Raw genomic sequence first — 16,333 nt, 5'->3', positions numbered from 1 at the left:
GACCCTACTAGGGGCATGAAGCCCCTGACAGCATAGCTCCTAGGATCATTGGGACACTCAAACCCCTCCACCACAATAAGGTGGCAGCCCAGGGAGAGGGTTTTTTTTTTTTTTGGAGCCATCATCTGTAAATGTTGAACACAGAAAAAAAAACATCCATCTGAACTCTACATTTCTCTGTAGGTTCTCCAGGGCTTGGACTACCTTCACAGGCAGTGTAAAATTATCCACACAGACATCAAACCAGAGAACATCCTGCTGTGTGTGGAGCAGCAGTCCCACGAAGCGCCAGCAGGGGGCAGCAGCTCCTTCTCTGTACCAGCTGGGAAGGAGGCCAACACCAAAGGTACTGTTGGTTTCTTAATTCCACTCATGCAGGAGAGTTTAGGAGGGAAATCTAAAGGCTGGGCAGTTTACAGCTCAACATCCAGGGTAACATAAATCTGTGCACAAAACAGATGTCCTTAAATCCAACTTGTGAGACAGTGTTAGGCTTTAAACTGTCCCTGTAAGACGTACTGTGAATAAAATGAGGCAAAAACTAACAAATATACTAACCAAAATGAAGATGATAATGAAAAGGTATCAGATGATGATAAAACCTTCCTGCCAAAATAACATAAAATAAATTTAAAGTATTATTTCCACATGTTAGATGCTTCAGTGACAGTAACTTATTGTTTCTTTCAGAGAAGGAGCAGAATAACCCTTCCAGTTTAAAAGAAATTGCAGTGAAGATCGCAGACTTGGGAAGCTCCTGCTGGGTGGTTTGTATTTTTATATTTCACATAAACATTCTTGCACACAAAGAGTTGAGTTTCATGCACCTCAAATTTGCTACATCAATAAACGAAGCAATTATACTGCATGTGCAGCACATTTACACTAGTTTAAAAGGCTTTCAGCTGCCGCCAGGAGGCCAACAATAACCAAAGTGATTTAACCCAGAGGTATGTCTCCAAACTAATTAACTTAAACAAACAAAAACAAATAAACAAACACTAACAACAACAACAGAAAAAAAATTAGCAATGTTAAAAATATTCATTCACATATTTATTTCATTTTTGTCTTGTTTGCTGAAAATGAAACATATTTGCTTCATTCTTCATCCTAACTGAAATAAAAAAGTCAACAGAATGTCAGATTTAGTTTTCTCCTGTTTTGGACCAGTACAAGCATTTCTGTGAGGAGATCCAGACCCGTCAGTACCGCTCTCTGGAGGTCCTGCTGGGATCTGATTACGGTCCGCCTGCCGACATCTGGAGCGTCGCCTGCATGGTGAGAGGCAAACAACATATTGGTTTAAACATGACTACATTATTTCATCAAAGGGAATATAAGTGGAGAATTATTCTTCAAATGCTTCTCTCTTGGAGCAAATAAACTAGAACTGTAGGAACTGTAAATATTTCCTGTTTTAGGGAATTAAGTTCAGTTTGGGAAGGTTTGCTGCACAGCAAAAGTTCAAACTGTGTGTTAAATAAAACTTACTTTATATACCTGTAATGAAAGAATTAGGGATGTCAGGTCTAATTATCTTCCAATCCATCAAGAAAAAGTGGAGACATTTGACTGCAAATCAAATCTGTGACCTGCCGGTTCTGCTAGGTGTGGGGTTCATCAATTATTTAAGTCACATAAAGTCCTGCTTAGGTTGCAGTAAAAAATGTTCCAAATAGTAAAGATTATACATCTGCCCTTCAGTCTGGATCACACAACACAAATTATTACCATCTGTAAGCAGGGCTGCCTCCAGACTGTTTCCAAAATGGAGCCACTGATAATCTTGGGTTTGGTTCACCAAAAACCAAAGACCATAACTAAATTATAGGAGTTTTATTATATTGTTGTCATATATGAACCATTCCAAAAGTACTGCAATGTGGGAGTTGGAAACCATTGTAATTCTGTCTGAGTGAAAAGAAAAAAGCAGAGTCTCAGAATGAAATGATTTGCATCTGTTTGAGCACACATCTCATCTGTGAACGTTCCTCTGAATCCCTGCAGGCCTTTGAGTTGGTCACTGGAGACTCACTCTTCCACCCCAAAGCCAGCGAGTTCATTTCCCTGGAGGAAGGTGGGTTTAGTGCAGCGTGCCGACGCTGACGGAGGCACGGCGAGCGCTGACACGGGATTAAATCAGATTACTCTGGGCCTTCATCCTAACTGCAGATGCTAGTCTGTACCGTAAAGTAGAGAAACAGCATTATCTACAAAACTGAAACTGAGCTGTTAGTGATAACTGAAGCAAAACACTAGCTGAAAGCTAAATGTAGCAATATGGTAGCTAAAAGCAGCAAAAGGTTAGCTAAATGCTTAAAGCAGCATAGGGATAGCTAAAAGTAGCAAAACACGAGCTAAAATGTAAAAGTAGCAAAAGGGTAGCTAAAAGCTAAAAGGTGTAAAAGGATGGCTAAAAGTAGCAGAAGACTAGCTAAAAGCTAAACTAGCAAAAAGCTAACTTAAAGCTAAAAGTAGCAAATGCTAACAACAGCTATAAGTATTAAAAGGCTGGTTAAAAGCTATAAGTAGTGAAATGATGGCTAAAAGTAGCAGAACAGTAGCTAAAAACTGAAGAAAAAAAAGAGCCAGTAGCTGAAGCAGATTTCAAAAAGAACACAGAGTATTTGTCTGAGAAAAATATTTGTAAGTAAAGGTAAATATTTTAAAAGTTGTTTAAAAGTTACAAAACACAAAAGTCCCAGCCCCCATCTCCTGAATGAGCTGAACGTTTTGATATCTAAACAGCTAAAATAGCACAAAGTGTGCAAAAGTAGTTAGATTGCAAAAAAATGTATAGAAAGAAAACAAAAACAAACCCAGACCCCCAGTAATGTGTTTGTGGTTTGCATTTATCTCAGACCACATCTCGCAGATCATTGAGCTGCTCGGTAAAATTCCACCAGTTGTTGCCTTGTCGGGAAAATACTCTGCAGAGTACTTCACCCGCAGAGGTAAGTCTGCAGCTTCTCTGCACATCCAGCTGAATATGCTTGGATATTTGCTCGCAGTGAGCACACAGAGTAAAACTGTCTGTCTCTTTGAGCAGGTGACCTCCGTCGTGTCAGTTCACTGAGGCTCTGGAGCCTTTATGATGTTCTAGTTGAGAAATACAACTTCCTTTTAGAGGAGGCCTCCGGATTCTCCGATTTTCTTCTTCACATGTTGGATTACCACTCTGAGAGGAGGGCAACGGCTGCACGGTGCCTCCGACACCCATGGCTGACCTCCTGTTAACCTTCCGAAAGCCCTGCAGTCTTCACCCCCATCTGCAGTCCTCAGTCAGATGCTTTTAGCTATAAGTTCTTGCTGATTTCAGGGGATTTTTTATTTTTTATTTTTGTACTCGGGGAATTCCTGCAAAATGTCATGATGTTTTTATCAGAAATAGAATCTTCTCTGCTGGATCCCTGTAAGCACTTTAGGCTTTTATTTAAGTTTATTTTTTTACAGCTTATTTTCTTCAGTTTAAAGACAAATGATTCTTAGCCCCATGATATAAAACCTTAAAGGCGAGATCTTTATGTGTTGTTTTTATACAATGATAGAGCTGACTCTGCACACTCATCAGGGAGCCATATGGTAGTTTATTCATTTATTTTCCTCCAGGTAATACGTTGTACACCAAAAGTATTAATAAGATAATAAATGGATAAGAAACTAATTTTCTTTGCATAGTCACAAATCATTTGGAAAAAAAAGCCTCGTATTCTTCACAATAATCCTGCAGCAAGATACAAATCCATACAGAGAGCTGAGCAGCTGAAAGAACAGAGTCTTTGAAAGATGAGCACAAATCCTACATTTTTTTATGACAAACAAAAATAAAAAAAGTCAAAGTAATTTATTTCAGGGAGAGATTAGGGAAAAAAAACTAATGTGGAAGACGTGGCGAGGTTTAATTTATGACCATTAACAAGAAATCTTGAACAGTTTTTTTTGGTTTGAAAACAAGACTTACTACTCATCACATTTTTTGAATCCCTAAAACTTCTGTGAATAACGAGATCGTTCAGTCTTTGATTTAATCCAGGATACTCTGTTTCACAGAGGAGGAAATGTTCAGTTTAATCAGTTGTTTTGATGCTCCTGTTAAAGAAAACTTCTGAGCAAAACCTGAGACGTTTTAGGAAAGCTCCAAATGTTGTCCATTTAATGCTGTTTACTTTAAATAACAACACAGGGAGGAGTTTTGTTTAAATCTGCACTAAAAATAACTTGTAAACAACATACTGATGCCAACACTTCAATGCTTTCTTTGGCAGAGGAATATCAGTAGTAATCAGTACACGGTTTGTAAATAGTAATTATAGTTTATAGTTTTTGACCTTTCAGTACTGTGTAGACAATAATGGTGGTGTTGTCTCTGAGTGAACTTTGACCTCTGCTGTTTCTGGTCTGCTGCTGGATGCATGGGTTGGTAAGGGGTTAGATGCATTGTGGTTCCCTTCAGTTCCACTTTTACACCAAATATTTACACCTGTATGGTTAATATGCAGTGTTGCAAAAGCATGCAAACTTCAGACTCTAACTGTATTTACATTGTGAGCAACCAAAACACCACAACTCACATGACAGCAGCTCTCATCTCCACTGCTTTCATTTCTAGCTGAAGCATCAAAAAATAACTTGACCTGTTTTGTTAAAACCTTCCACAAAATCAAAGTTATTTCATTCAGACTCTTGCATGATAACTATTAAAAGCATTTAGAGAAGTCCTCCCAATAAATCATCCAATCCAGCTGTAGGCACGGCACTCCACCAGTGGGCTATGTTTATAAATGACTTTATATCCACACTCTGTCTGGGCCCGGCGACACTTCTTGGGCCATGAGGTCGGTTTCATCAGCCTGCAGGGGAGCAGAGGAGAGACATTAGTGTGAGTCAGCCTCAAAGAGAAAAAGACTATAAGGGAGGCTTTTATCAAATTAATGAACATTGCCCAGAGGGGAACAATCAACTCACGAATAGCAGTAGAAACCAAACTCATGACAGAAGCACTTGTCACAGCCTCTCTGGAAAGATTCTCCTGGCTTGAAGTATTTGTCCTTGTATGAACAGATTCCTGGGGACAAAAGAAGCACTACAGTAACACAGAGTGCTGCGAAACACTTTTCACCTTCTTACTGCTTTTGCTTTTTTTGTCACACTTACACGTATCAGATCAACAAACACATGTTAATAGCAGACAATGGTAACCAGAATAAATGCAGAATCCTTGGCAGCAACAACTGCAGTCAAGTGTTTGGGATGACGGCCGATGAGTGTTTCACATGGCTGAGGAGGAATGTTGCTGCTGTGCTTCAGATCCTCGTCTGCCTTCGGATCTCATGTGTTCTTCAGCTTAAAGTCACAAACTGATGACTGGACTTTCTTCTTCAGCCTCTTCTAGTAAAGAGCAGATTTCATTGTTCTGTCAATTATCGTCCAGATTTGTAGCACCAGACCATCACACTACCACCACCATGTTTGACTGTTGTTATGATGTTCTTTTTCTGAAATGCAGTGTTAGTTTTATGCTAGATCTAATGGAAAGAACATTTGTTTTGTCAATCCACTGTGTATCTTGGTCATCATCAAGATGTTTTTGGGCAAATGGGAGGTTTTTATTTATTATTTGTTTTACTCAGTTAGTGGTTTTTGCCTTGGAGTCCACTGTTGCCATTAATCTTTTTCTTAATGTTGAATCACAAACTCTAACCGTAACTGAGGCGGCTGAGGCCTGCAGGGCTTTAGGTGTTGTTCTGGGGTCTTTTGGACCCACAGATGAGTCGTTGATGAGCTCTTGGAGCAGTTTTGCTCAGCCTGCCTCTCCTGGGAAGCTTCACCACTGTTCCATGTTTTCTCCATTTGTGGATAATGGCTCTCACAGTGGTTTGCTGGAGTCCCAAAGTTTCCAGCATCTGGAAACCCTTTCCAGTTCAATGTCAATGAGTTTGTTTCTTATCTGCTCTTAAAATTCTTTAGAACAGGGCATGGTGTGTTGCTTTTTGAGTTCTTTTAGCTTAGTTGAAAAGATTTCTTGAATAACTCCAGCCTTCCAGTAATTTGTGATTTAACAAGGGGCATAATTACTTTTTCACATTGGGCCAGGTTGGTTTGAAAAGCTTTTTTCCCATAATAAACAAAATCATCATTTGTATTTACTCAGGTTATCTATGTCTGATATTAACATTTGTTCGGCTGATCTGAAACATTTAAGTGTGCCAAAAAAGCAAAAAAAGAGAATAAATCATAGGAGGGCTAATATTATTAATTTTTTTACAACTCTCTAGTTAACTGTTCTTGCTTCACATTTTGGACAGGTATGACCCTGTTGGGTAAAATGTACTTTTTCAGGACATCCAAACTTTGCCATAAATGTTTGTCCTCTTGTTGAAACACATAAAAGCTTCACTGGAAGAGGTCAGACACATTAACGGCTAAATCTAGCCTCGGCAGTGAGTTCTCCTCCCATACCTGAGGGCATGGGAGGCAGTCCTCATGGGGTTTGTCACCTTGAGAAGGAGATCAATAGGAACACACTGATCTGCTGTTAAAAACCCCACGGGAGATCCATGCAGAGTCAGAGTACAGAGGACAGAAAGTACTCGGTCAGCCAGTCAGGGTTGGTTTAACTGCTGCCGGTACCATGCTAATGGAAAACAACAACCCTTCAGCAGGGTTTGCAATGTTTTTAAATAGTAATTGTGCAGAAAAACATGAAGTAGTTTTTACCTTTTTTGTGGTAAACCGAAGCTTCTGAGAATCCGCTGCACAACAGCAGGATGAAGGCTAAGCAGAGAAGAAACATTGTCCACAAAGAGGATCCTTGAACATTATTTACCCAATGTGACATTGTGAAAAAAGAAAAGTACCAACTCTTACTCTAACTGTTTTAAAATTAGGGATTTCAATATTTTAAATCTGACACAACTGTCCAGTAAAATCTGGTGAACTTGTTCTGAAGGTCTAGCAGATGCCGGCTAATATTTATAGTCTCACAGCTCTACTGACATTAAAAGAAGAAAAAAGAACACCAGATGTTTAGTTTTCTGGTTTCCTTTAAGTATCCAACTTTTGTTTCAGTTTGGATGTGTACCCATGCATGCTTAAATGTTACCTTTGGCGAATGTTAGGCCCGTTAGGGTTACGTGGGTGAGAAGATGAACTGGTGTCATTGTTGCCCTCTGAACAGCTGGAGTCTTTTGTCTGCCTGTTTATCATGGTTTTATTATTTATCACCTTCACGCTGGTGCAAACAGATGCTGACTCGTGAAATTTATTTTTACAACCGCTGACTCTGTCAGAAAAATAAAAAAGCTTGCTGTGCTGAAATCACCCTTTGTCCGATGGACCTAATTACCACGACAACATGTTTTACAACATCAAAACTGAACAGGAAAAGAGCACACACTGTAAATTTGTGGATTTCTTGTTAGAGTTTATCATTCTTACCAGGCTGAGAACTTCAACACAGTCAGGAAATGCGTGTCATTATTTCAGGGAGTTCCCAATTAGGTCATGTTAAAAGATGAAACTAATACACCTCTCTGTTTCCATAAAACACAGATTCACCAATTCTACAGGATGTGTGATATACCACAGGACAGTTTGTGGTCAGTCCCTTCCTTCCTGGCAGCCCAAGGCCAGAAAGCATTTAACACACCATGCTCTGACAGAAGAAAAAACAAATCAGCCACCAGTGGACTGGAAGGAAGTGGAGGAGGCTGAGGGGCACTGCGGAGAGAATTCACCGTCCTCCATGTCAGCTCTGCAGTCACTCAGAATAAATTGGTGTTATTTGATGGCTTGATGTTCGGATTTTGTGTTTTCCTCAGTGTGTCGACTGTTCCTCAAAGTAGCACCATTGTGAATTTACTAAATGTTTGACCACTCTAAAAGGGATTTGAATGACTAAATCCAAACGTTCAGGATGAAGGTTGGAATTTTATTGGTCTTTCAATTTGTCAATGGACCTGATTTGAGTTTTAATTTAATTTTATGATAGTATAATTGCCTCTTGTGTCAGTCAGGTGAGGTCTTTGTTTAATTATCTGGTGTTAAATTAACTCTTGTTATGGCTAGACTTGCTTCTTTAGTGGTGCTGTGGTCAGATGAGAACAAACTCTAATGTTTAGGCCATCAAGGACAACACCATGTCTGAGACAAATCTGCCACATCTCCTCATACTGAGAACACCATCCCTGCAGTGAAGCACAGTGATGGCAGTATCATGCTGTGGGAATGGTTTTCATCAGCAGGAACTGGGAAACTGGTCCGAGTTAAAGGAAAATACAGAAAAATTCTTGAGGGACTTGTTTGACTCTTCCAGAGAGACGGAGGTCCACCTTCTAGCAGGACAGTGACCCTAAATATTCTTCTGAAGCAACACTTAAAGGTTTAAAGAGAACCCGTTAAAAGTCCCAGAAAGGTCAGGTCAAAGCCCAGACTTCAGTTCAACTGAGAATCTCTGGTTTGATTTAAAGATCGCTGGACAAAGCAGCACCCATTTATCCTGAAAGAGCTGCAGCAGTTTGTTCATGAAGAATGGACAAATATTCCAGTGGTTAGATGGACCAATATCATGGAGACATGATGCTAGAACTGCTACAAAAGGTGGCTCTACAACGTATTGAGTGTTAGGGACTGAATACAGTTTCATTCATTTTAGAATGATTTAAAACAAGCCTTTTCCCTAATTTTTCTTCATTAATTCAAAGTGTTTTTTTTACAGAATTATTGCTTCTAATAAACCCTCTGCACTACAGCTGTGCTATAGGGCTAAAGGTTTAAGTAAACATGGTCAAAATGTTTGCCTTGGGGCTGCATTTGGAGCCTCTGTTTTTTAAACCCTCCACCATGTGACTCAAACCCAATGAATTGATGTACAGATTATTTCTGCCATTTTTCCCAGTTCCCCCAGTATACCAGTCTGTATAGCAGCCTCTTCACACAGCAGTTGTTTGGCAGATTGGCATATTTTTTACTATCTTCTTGTTCTGGACTGGGCTGTTTTTGATATTAACCAATATGTTCTTCCCCCTTTTGTTATTAGGAAAAGAAAGTCCTCTTTTTCTAAAGCCTCTGAACTGTTCTTGGTTGACCTGTTTTTAAGACTCTGTTGTTTAAAGCTCTCTTTGCCACAACACACTTCACTGTGACTTTGAGGGAAACTGCTGTAAGTACGTACAGCCTCACAATACTGCTGCTGGACTCTTATCTTGTGTCTTTCTTTGAGCTATTTTAGCTTTATTTGTCAGTCTTTTATCTGACAACATATCTGCTACTCATTTGAATCAATCCAACTCTCCACACAAGCTGTTTAATGACTAATACTTCAGCCTCTGGAGTGTATTTTTATGCAGTACGTCTATTTTAAAAGATTTCTGAGTATTACAGGTGAATGTGCTCACAGGTTATTCACAGATGTTCCCATGGATTATTTTTTATAGCAATGAGTACACTTTAAGACTTGTTGACACAGTTTATCTGTTAAAAAAACAACAAAAAAACCCAATATATTTATTAACAATGTCATGTTAGCAAAATAACTCATGAACTAAAGGACATATTTTATTGAAACTTTTAAAAAATATTCACTGGATGTACATCTACAACTAATTAATCTTTGGAGTCAACCACATTCAAAAGCTAAGCAAAACTGGCTTACACAAAAATGGCTTTTACTCAGCCAATTTTACAGATATTGAGCTAAAGTTTGGTGTGTTTGTAGCTGAGATTCATTCACAACGCATCCTGAACTCTGAAAACTATTATTAAATGAGTTTGCAAAAAGTGAGCAGCCATAAAGCATGCTGGTTATAAGGAACACAATATACAAACAAGACAATCTCTGCTATAATTCATACCATTTTACATTTTAATTTAAGTTTTTAGTGGACAAAAAACGGAATTAGGTGGGTCAGCTGTTGACGGGAGGCAGATGGTGAATCGTACCAAGATCTAATGAAAAATCGAGGCCATTGGAACCAAAAAGAAACTGCTGAGAAACAACTGAGGAACAGACAGAAACCAAACAAAAACCGTAAGAAACATAAAATAAGGTAGTGAATAATTTTGGTGGAGTCTTACTGCTGTCAGTGTCACGTCTGACTTCTTTTATCGACTTACAAGCCTTCCATATTCACCTCCTCCGGTCCTACTGTAGTCATCATGGGGGGTTGGTTTGTACTAAGGACTTATTTTTTGCCTGCATATTTACAGCACGCCATTGTAAGTTTCAGATATTGTGCATTTGAAATGTTTGTCACTGCTGGATTTTTATGTGCCTCAGAGTGACCCAAACCTCTTAAAAATCACCTTTCTTTTGTTAATGCTGCCTACTTAGTGAAATAATGTAAAAGTACTGCTGAAATTTCTCTTACGGCAGAACAAACAGCTGCAATTATGCAAGAAAAATACGCCACATGTCAGCCATGTAAATAGCATTTTGATAGAAAAGTAAAATTACATGTTTCTGAAGTTCACAACATTTTTTAAATCAAAACAGACAAAATAAAGTACCTTTAAAAGAAAGGACATTCAAGATAAAGTACTTTATTGGTGCTCAGAGAATCATGGCTTCAAAATCAAATGATTTAATGCAATAACTGAGTCACTTTAGGAAACAAAATTGGAATTTAATCATCATATTCCATCAGTAAAAGCCTATTAAAGGTCCTCATATTCCCCTTTTGCATGAAATGCACCGAGTATTTGACCTAACCAACATCCTTTAATTTGCGCTCTTCCTGTAAAACCTCAGAAGTTTTGTTCAACATCCTGGTGGCACAGAAAGCTTGGCAGTTTGAATTTAGAAGTAAAATAATTGTAAGTTGGAAAAAAATGGCTGTGGTGACAGTGAGGTAGGTTGAGGTCAACAGATTCTTCATGAATGAATGAGGCTGACTGTGGTAGGTTTGAGTGTTGCTTAACAAAGGTGGTTTTCTACGGAAATGTGGTGGGTCCACTTCCCAGGCTGCTCTGAGGAGCAGAGTCTGCAGAACTGGACCACACAGGCCGGTCACAGCCTAAGTAGGTAAATGGTATGTAATCAATATATTTTAACTTTCAGAAATCTCCATCTCTATACCTGTAACAACTACATGCATCGTGTTTAATCTCTTCATTCCATTTATTTCAAGAATCATGGAGTGATGCATTTAATTTTTACTGGGGATTTAAACTTTAAATTAATTAACCTTTGAAAAATTTAATTTTCTTAGAATTTGATTGATTGTAAAAGCAAGCAGCGTGACCCAACAAAGCCATTCGTATCAGTCTCTCAAAACACCCAATTGTTTGTGAAGTTTAACATCAAGACCAAAAAGTCACAAAGTTAAATTATGAGGAATGGATAAACTGTATTCATGTTCCACCTTGAAGCCTTTGAGATAAAACATCATGAACTACATTATCTCCTGACTGAATCTGAGAAGAGCTTTTGTTTCCTAATTTTAAATTCTCTCTACACATTCACCAAAATGCCTCCAAATTATTATTATTATTATTTTAATTTATAGTCATGCGTGTGAGAAACAGCAGGAAAGTCTCTGGTTGAACTCCAGGTTCACCTAAAGGCCTTTCTGTGTGAAGTTTAGAAGTGGGTTTTCTACCAGATACTCAGACTTCCTCCCACAGCACAAAAACATAATTATTAGGTTAATGGATAATTCTAAATAAAGACTGAAAGTGTGAGCGTGCATGGTTCTCTGTGTTGTGTGTATGTGCACCGAGCTGGGTTGAACTTAGGGACAAAGCAGGTTTGGAAAATGGATGGACTTGTTTTTTGCAGTTTTTCTTATATGGTTTACACGCAGGACATAAAATTCTGTCTGATTTTATGGGTAGTGATGTTGATTAGTTTGCTAATCAGGTAATGTCTACCAAAGACTTAAAGATTGTTCAGACTTTATTACTTAAAGCTGATTACAGGAAGTTGTAGGGGTGAGTTTCTGTGAGTTTCCAGTGAAGTCACTAATTATTGTATTTGCGCCTTTATTTATCTTATCAAGAAATAATTCTACAAAAATTTGACTCTGAAACATGTTAATGTAAAAATAATACATTTTTGCAGAACCATCAGCAGACCTAGCATTTCATTGCAGAAATCTTTTGGGTACAATTTACCACCAAGTGTGAACAGAGGTGTCAGAGGTGACCACTCGCAGTCAAATGACCAGAAAATATAGTTGCAACAACAAATATGAACTGCATTTATATGAATTGGGCACAATAATGCTGCCCATGACCCAAACTCAACAGAATATTGTTATGAACTCTGGTGGAGCTGGGGTGTGTGGTCCCATCACAATTAAATAAAACATGTATTTCAGTGAAAACACTGCTAGTTTAACCGTGTGGTATTAGTTCCAGTTGGACCTCACAGAGGAGGAAGCCACTGATGAATTACAGGTATTTACTGTGACAGCCTGTGGATTCCCTAGTCACAGGCTGTGCCAGAGTCTGTGTGTGCATCTGTGTGCAGTGGCTTTGTGCGATATTTTTGGCTGTGTGACTCACCGTCAACACTACAGCAGACCTGGCCGCTTACATAAATAATACTGTCAGACACAACTTCATGCACAGTGATGGATCCAGGCCTCAGGGCCGCTGTGAATCCTGTGTTTAAAGCTCCACAACAACAGTGTTTACTGCTTAGCAACAAAGCAGAACTTGGTAACGTGAACAAAAATAATGTTTTGTCATATTTGCTAAAAGTGTCACAATGCCCTCACACCGATAGGTGACACAAAGAATTTATTAAAAAATATTTAGGCTCCTCTGGCTCTTTCTAGTGCTCTTAAAGCAACGTGCCTGAGTGGAGACAACCAATCAGAGCCAGGAGAAATCTTACGTGTGTCAATCATTGCCACTGCTGCAGTGATGGTTACTAGGCTGGAGCACAGCAGAGAGGGAGGGGAAATGACCCATTTAAAATGTATTTTTTTTTATTTTCAGAGTTACAAAGTTCTGCTTTTAACCCTCCTTTTGTGTTCATTTCTTGTTAACTAGTGTTGTGTTCCCAGTCAAAAAAACAACTATTTTATTGCCTAATGCTATTATAGAGCTTTTCTAAATTATTGATTTATGTTCTTATAAACAAATTTAGATTTTCTGTTTTGTTTTTTATTGTCTGCAGGCCTCTGAACCTGAGCTCGACAGCCTCGGTAACAGAACATCGTTGGGTCATCGCGCTGAAACAGAAAGAATTGTGAGCAAAGCCTCAAAAAGCTTCGAGCTGTGAGTAAAGTTCTGTATGTGATTGAAACAATGCTGCTTATGAGAGCGCCAGTAGGTGCAGTTCCCACTGAGTAAGGATTATGTAAAGAAAAGATTCTTGCAAAAAAATGATTCTGTTATGGAAAAGATTAGTGTAGGGGAAAAAATGTGTTTGAAGAATTTCACTTCAGGAAAAATTCTGTTAGGGAAGGATTCCTAAAGGGGAAAGACTTCGTTGAGGGGAAAAAAGATTCCTATTACCATAGAAGAAACATTGTGATAGGTAAAGATTTCAGAGAGGAAATATTCTGTTAGAGGCAAATTCAAACGGGAGAAAGATTCTCTTATTGAAAGATTACCATTGGGGAAATATTATGTTATGGAACCATTCCAGTAAGGAAATTACTTGTTAAGGAAAATTCAAATGGGGGAGATTCCTGAGGGAGGAAGATTCTGTTATGGGAAGTTTACGTGGGAAGGAGTTTTAGTTGGGGAAAGATCCCTGTGTGATTATGTTAGTGGCAAGATTCCCTTGAAGGAAAGGTTGTGTTAGGGAAAGATTTCAGTCAGGGAAGATCCTGCTTGGGACAAATTCAGGTAAGGAAAGATTCTGCTAGTGGAAAATTTGCAAACAAAAAAGGCAAGTTCAGGGCAATATTCTTGATGGGGGAAGATTATGTTAAGGAATGATTCTCAGTGGGGAAGGATTCCGTTACCGTGAACTAGATAAAAACAAAATGTTTTTTTTTTTTCTAAAGAAAAAGCTTCTAAAATGGTAAAGATTGAAGCAAACACAATGAGAAGGTTAATTCACATTAATTCATTGATTGAATCAAAACTCTATTTATGAATGTAAAATATCTTTATTTAACGTTTTCAAAATGTGTTTTAATAACAGAAATTCTCAACACTGTGAGTTTGAATACTATTCACAAATAGGAATCAGACATATTTTTTTAAATCAAAACCAGCATGTCAGCATAAACCACGACCAGAAACAGGCCTCTTTCCGGTTCTGTCTGCTTATCCACAACCAAGCAACTTTATAAATACTTTTTTTTTTCTTTTTACACATTTTGGGCGTTGAGAGCTTAACAAGCAGCTGTCCATTAGTGAGTCAAGAACTAAATCTGAGATGTTAAGTCTGGTGTGACTGAACAATAACCATCATACATCATACCTAAATACTTTGAAAGTAAAACCATAACAGAAAGGAAAGAGTTTGCAGTTAACACATAAAAACAAAGATCTCATCAGAAATACTTGACAAATATCTGTATATCATTCTTTAGTTGTACAAAACCAAAAGTGTATTTTTTTCTCCTTTTTTTCATGGTAACACATGATAAGTTGATGGTATTTTGGCAACATCTTCATTTCAGGAGTTAACAGAAAATCAAGTAGTATAACATAAGTCACTGAACAACTTTTTTTTTTTTTTGCTCTTAACCCATCCCACCCCCACACAATGTCTTTATATATGATATTGCATGATAAAAAGATGAGAATTCAATGACACGTCCATGACATTTACATAATCCACAACTCTTTGTTTGCAGCTTAAAATTTGAAAATTACTTCTCACTGACTCTTAATATCATTTCACGTCCTTAAATAATCCTAGAATTCTAGATTGAGGTGAATTCAGCTTTGGAGTCCAATAGCTAAATAATAAAAAAAAAAAATAATAATAATAATAAAAATCCCCCATTCCCCATTTCTACTTCAAAATATCAAAGTGTTTCCACAAAGCAAGATAAATTATGATGCTTACTTGTTTTTTTAAATATATATATTTTTTGACTTGAAACTGAATTGACCTCATATCTGCAAATAACCCATCTAGTTTCAGAGCTCAGTATGAATAAGTAGTCTTTAGTAGAAAAAACTACCGTGTCACTACTTGTTTTGCTGGTTCTGCACCACGTCAGAATTAAATCAAGAGTTCTTAGAGGCACCTGGAGTGGTACAAATATGTGCTCATCAGGGTTAAGGTAATATCAGTTCCTTATTAAGGTTCTTTTTTTTCAGTTCATTGTCAAGTTCTCAGGAGCAGAGTACCTGGAGAGAGGAGCAGGTCAATGATCACACAGGTACTGATTCTTGGAAGCCTCACACAACCACTTAGGCCTTAGGGCTTTTTTTTTTTTTTTTTTTTTTACTGTATTTCCTCTGTGTTGATATTTCATGAAACGTGTCCTGGGCCTGTGAAAGTATCAACATATGATAGATGCACACTACAGGAGATGATTCATTCCTGACATAGACTGCCAGAGATGTTACCTCATGCAGCTTTAGGTATAAAACAGTGTAGCAATTCTTTTCAAATAATCACATACACATCAAAAGCAGAAATGTGTTTTTTTTTCACTTTATCAAATGGATGAGGTCTGGTGCAAATGTTTGTTGTATTTTTCAATGCTTGCACAGTTACTTCAAGGTTAAATAGAAAGAAACTTGTTTTGAATGAGGGCCCAGCACTTCTACACTAAGATCGTTGATAGATGCAGGCCAGGGGTCTGTGCAGAGCCTGCATGGACAGTTAGGTTCAACATGAGGGCTGTTATCATATTGTCTTAAAGGCCCAACTCGGAAAACCAGAGTAGTCTATTCTAAATTTTATCAAAAAGATGTCAAAGTTCCGCTCTTCTTTTTGACTTGCTTGTTTCGTGAGGATTTCCTTAATGAGCCTTTAATACAGTACTTTATTCACAGCTTCCTGAGAGTTAGCTAGCTACCATTCTTAAAACCACACTGCACATCTAGCTATCTGCTCTTCATAGGTAAATAGTGTAGGAATTCACCAGTAACCCATCCAGAATGACCAGTTGAGCCAGTCTCCGTTTGGTTCAGTAGGTTAGACATCTTGTTTTATTTTGACCAATTATTCAAGTTTCGAATGTTAATTAAATATTATTTTATGTACAGTAAGTGTAAATGTGTTTAATTGTTAAGCTTCTCCACAGTGAATGTGTCAAGGGGATAATTCTTTTATTTTTTGTATTTTAAGTGTAGCTAGTATCTTACCTGCAGTAGATAAAAGTCACCGCAATTCCAGTTTGCAGAATCGGGGAGGAAATCCCACATGGGAGTCAAACTATCCGTTACTTAGAGCAGGGTAAAAGCA

General features: G+C 38.0%; 1 protein-coding gene across 2 annotated transcripts in view; it reads left to right on the top strand.

Annotated features, from left to right (window-relative positions):
• The window catches only part of si:ch211-220i18.4 (SRSF protein kinase 3), a 14,765-nt gene extending 6,984 nt beyond the window's left edge, over positions 1-7,781 (top strand). For both annotated transcript variants that reach the window (XM_017411202.3, XM_037976808.1), the window contains exons 8-13: positions 184-346; positions 691-767; positions 1,174-1,281; positions 2,011-2,080; positions 2,865-2,957; positions 3,053-7,781. In XM_017411202.3, coding sequence (XP_017266691.1) covers positions 184-346; positions 691-767; positions 1,174-1,281; positions 2,011-2,080; positions 2,865-2,957; positions 3,053-3,240 — 699 coding nt within the window. In that variant the 3' untranslated portion in view covers positions 3,241-7,781. The remainder of the gene's footprint in view (positions 1-183; positions 347-690; positions 768-1,173; positions 1,282-2,010; positions 2,081-2,864; positions 2,958-3,052) is intronic.
• The last annotated feature ends 8,552 nt before the right edge of the window (positions 7,782-16,333 follow it).

This window comes from Kryptolebias marmoratus, linkage group LG8 (genome assembly GCF_001649575.2).
Source record: "Kryptolebias marmoratus isolate JLee-2015 linkage group LG8, ASM164957v2, whole genome shotgun sequence".
Classification (NCBI taxonomy): Eukaryota; Metazoa; Chordata; class Actinopteri; order Cyprinodontiformes; family Rivulidae; genus Kryptolebias; species Kryptolebias marmoratus.
The sequence above is the reverse complement of the archived record's forward strand: the minus strand, read 5'-3'. Positions and strand labels throughout refer to the sequence as shown.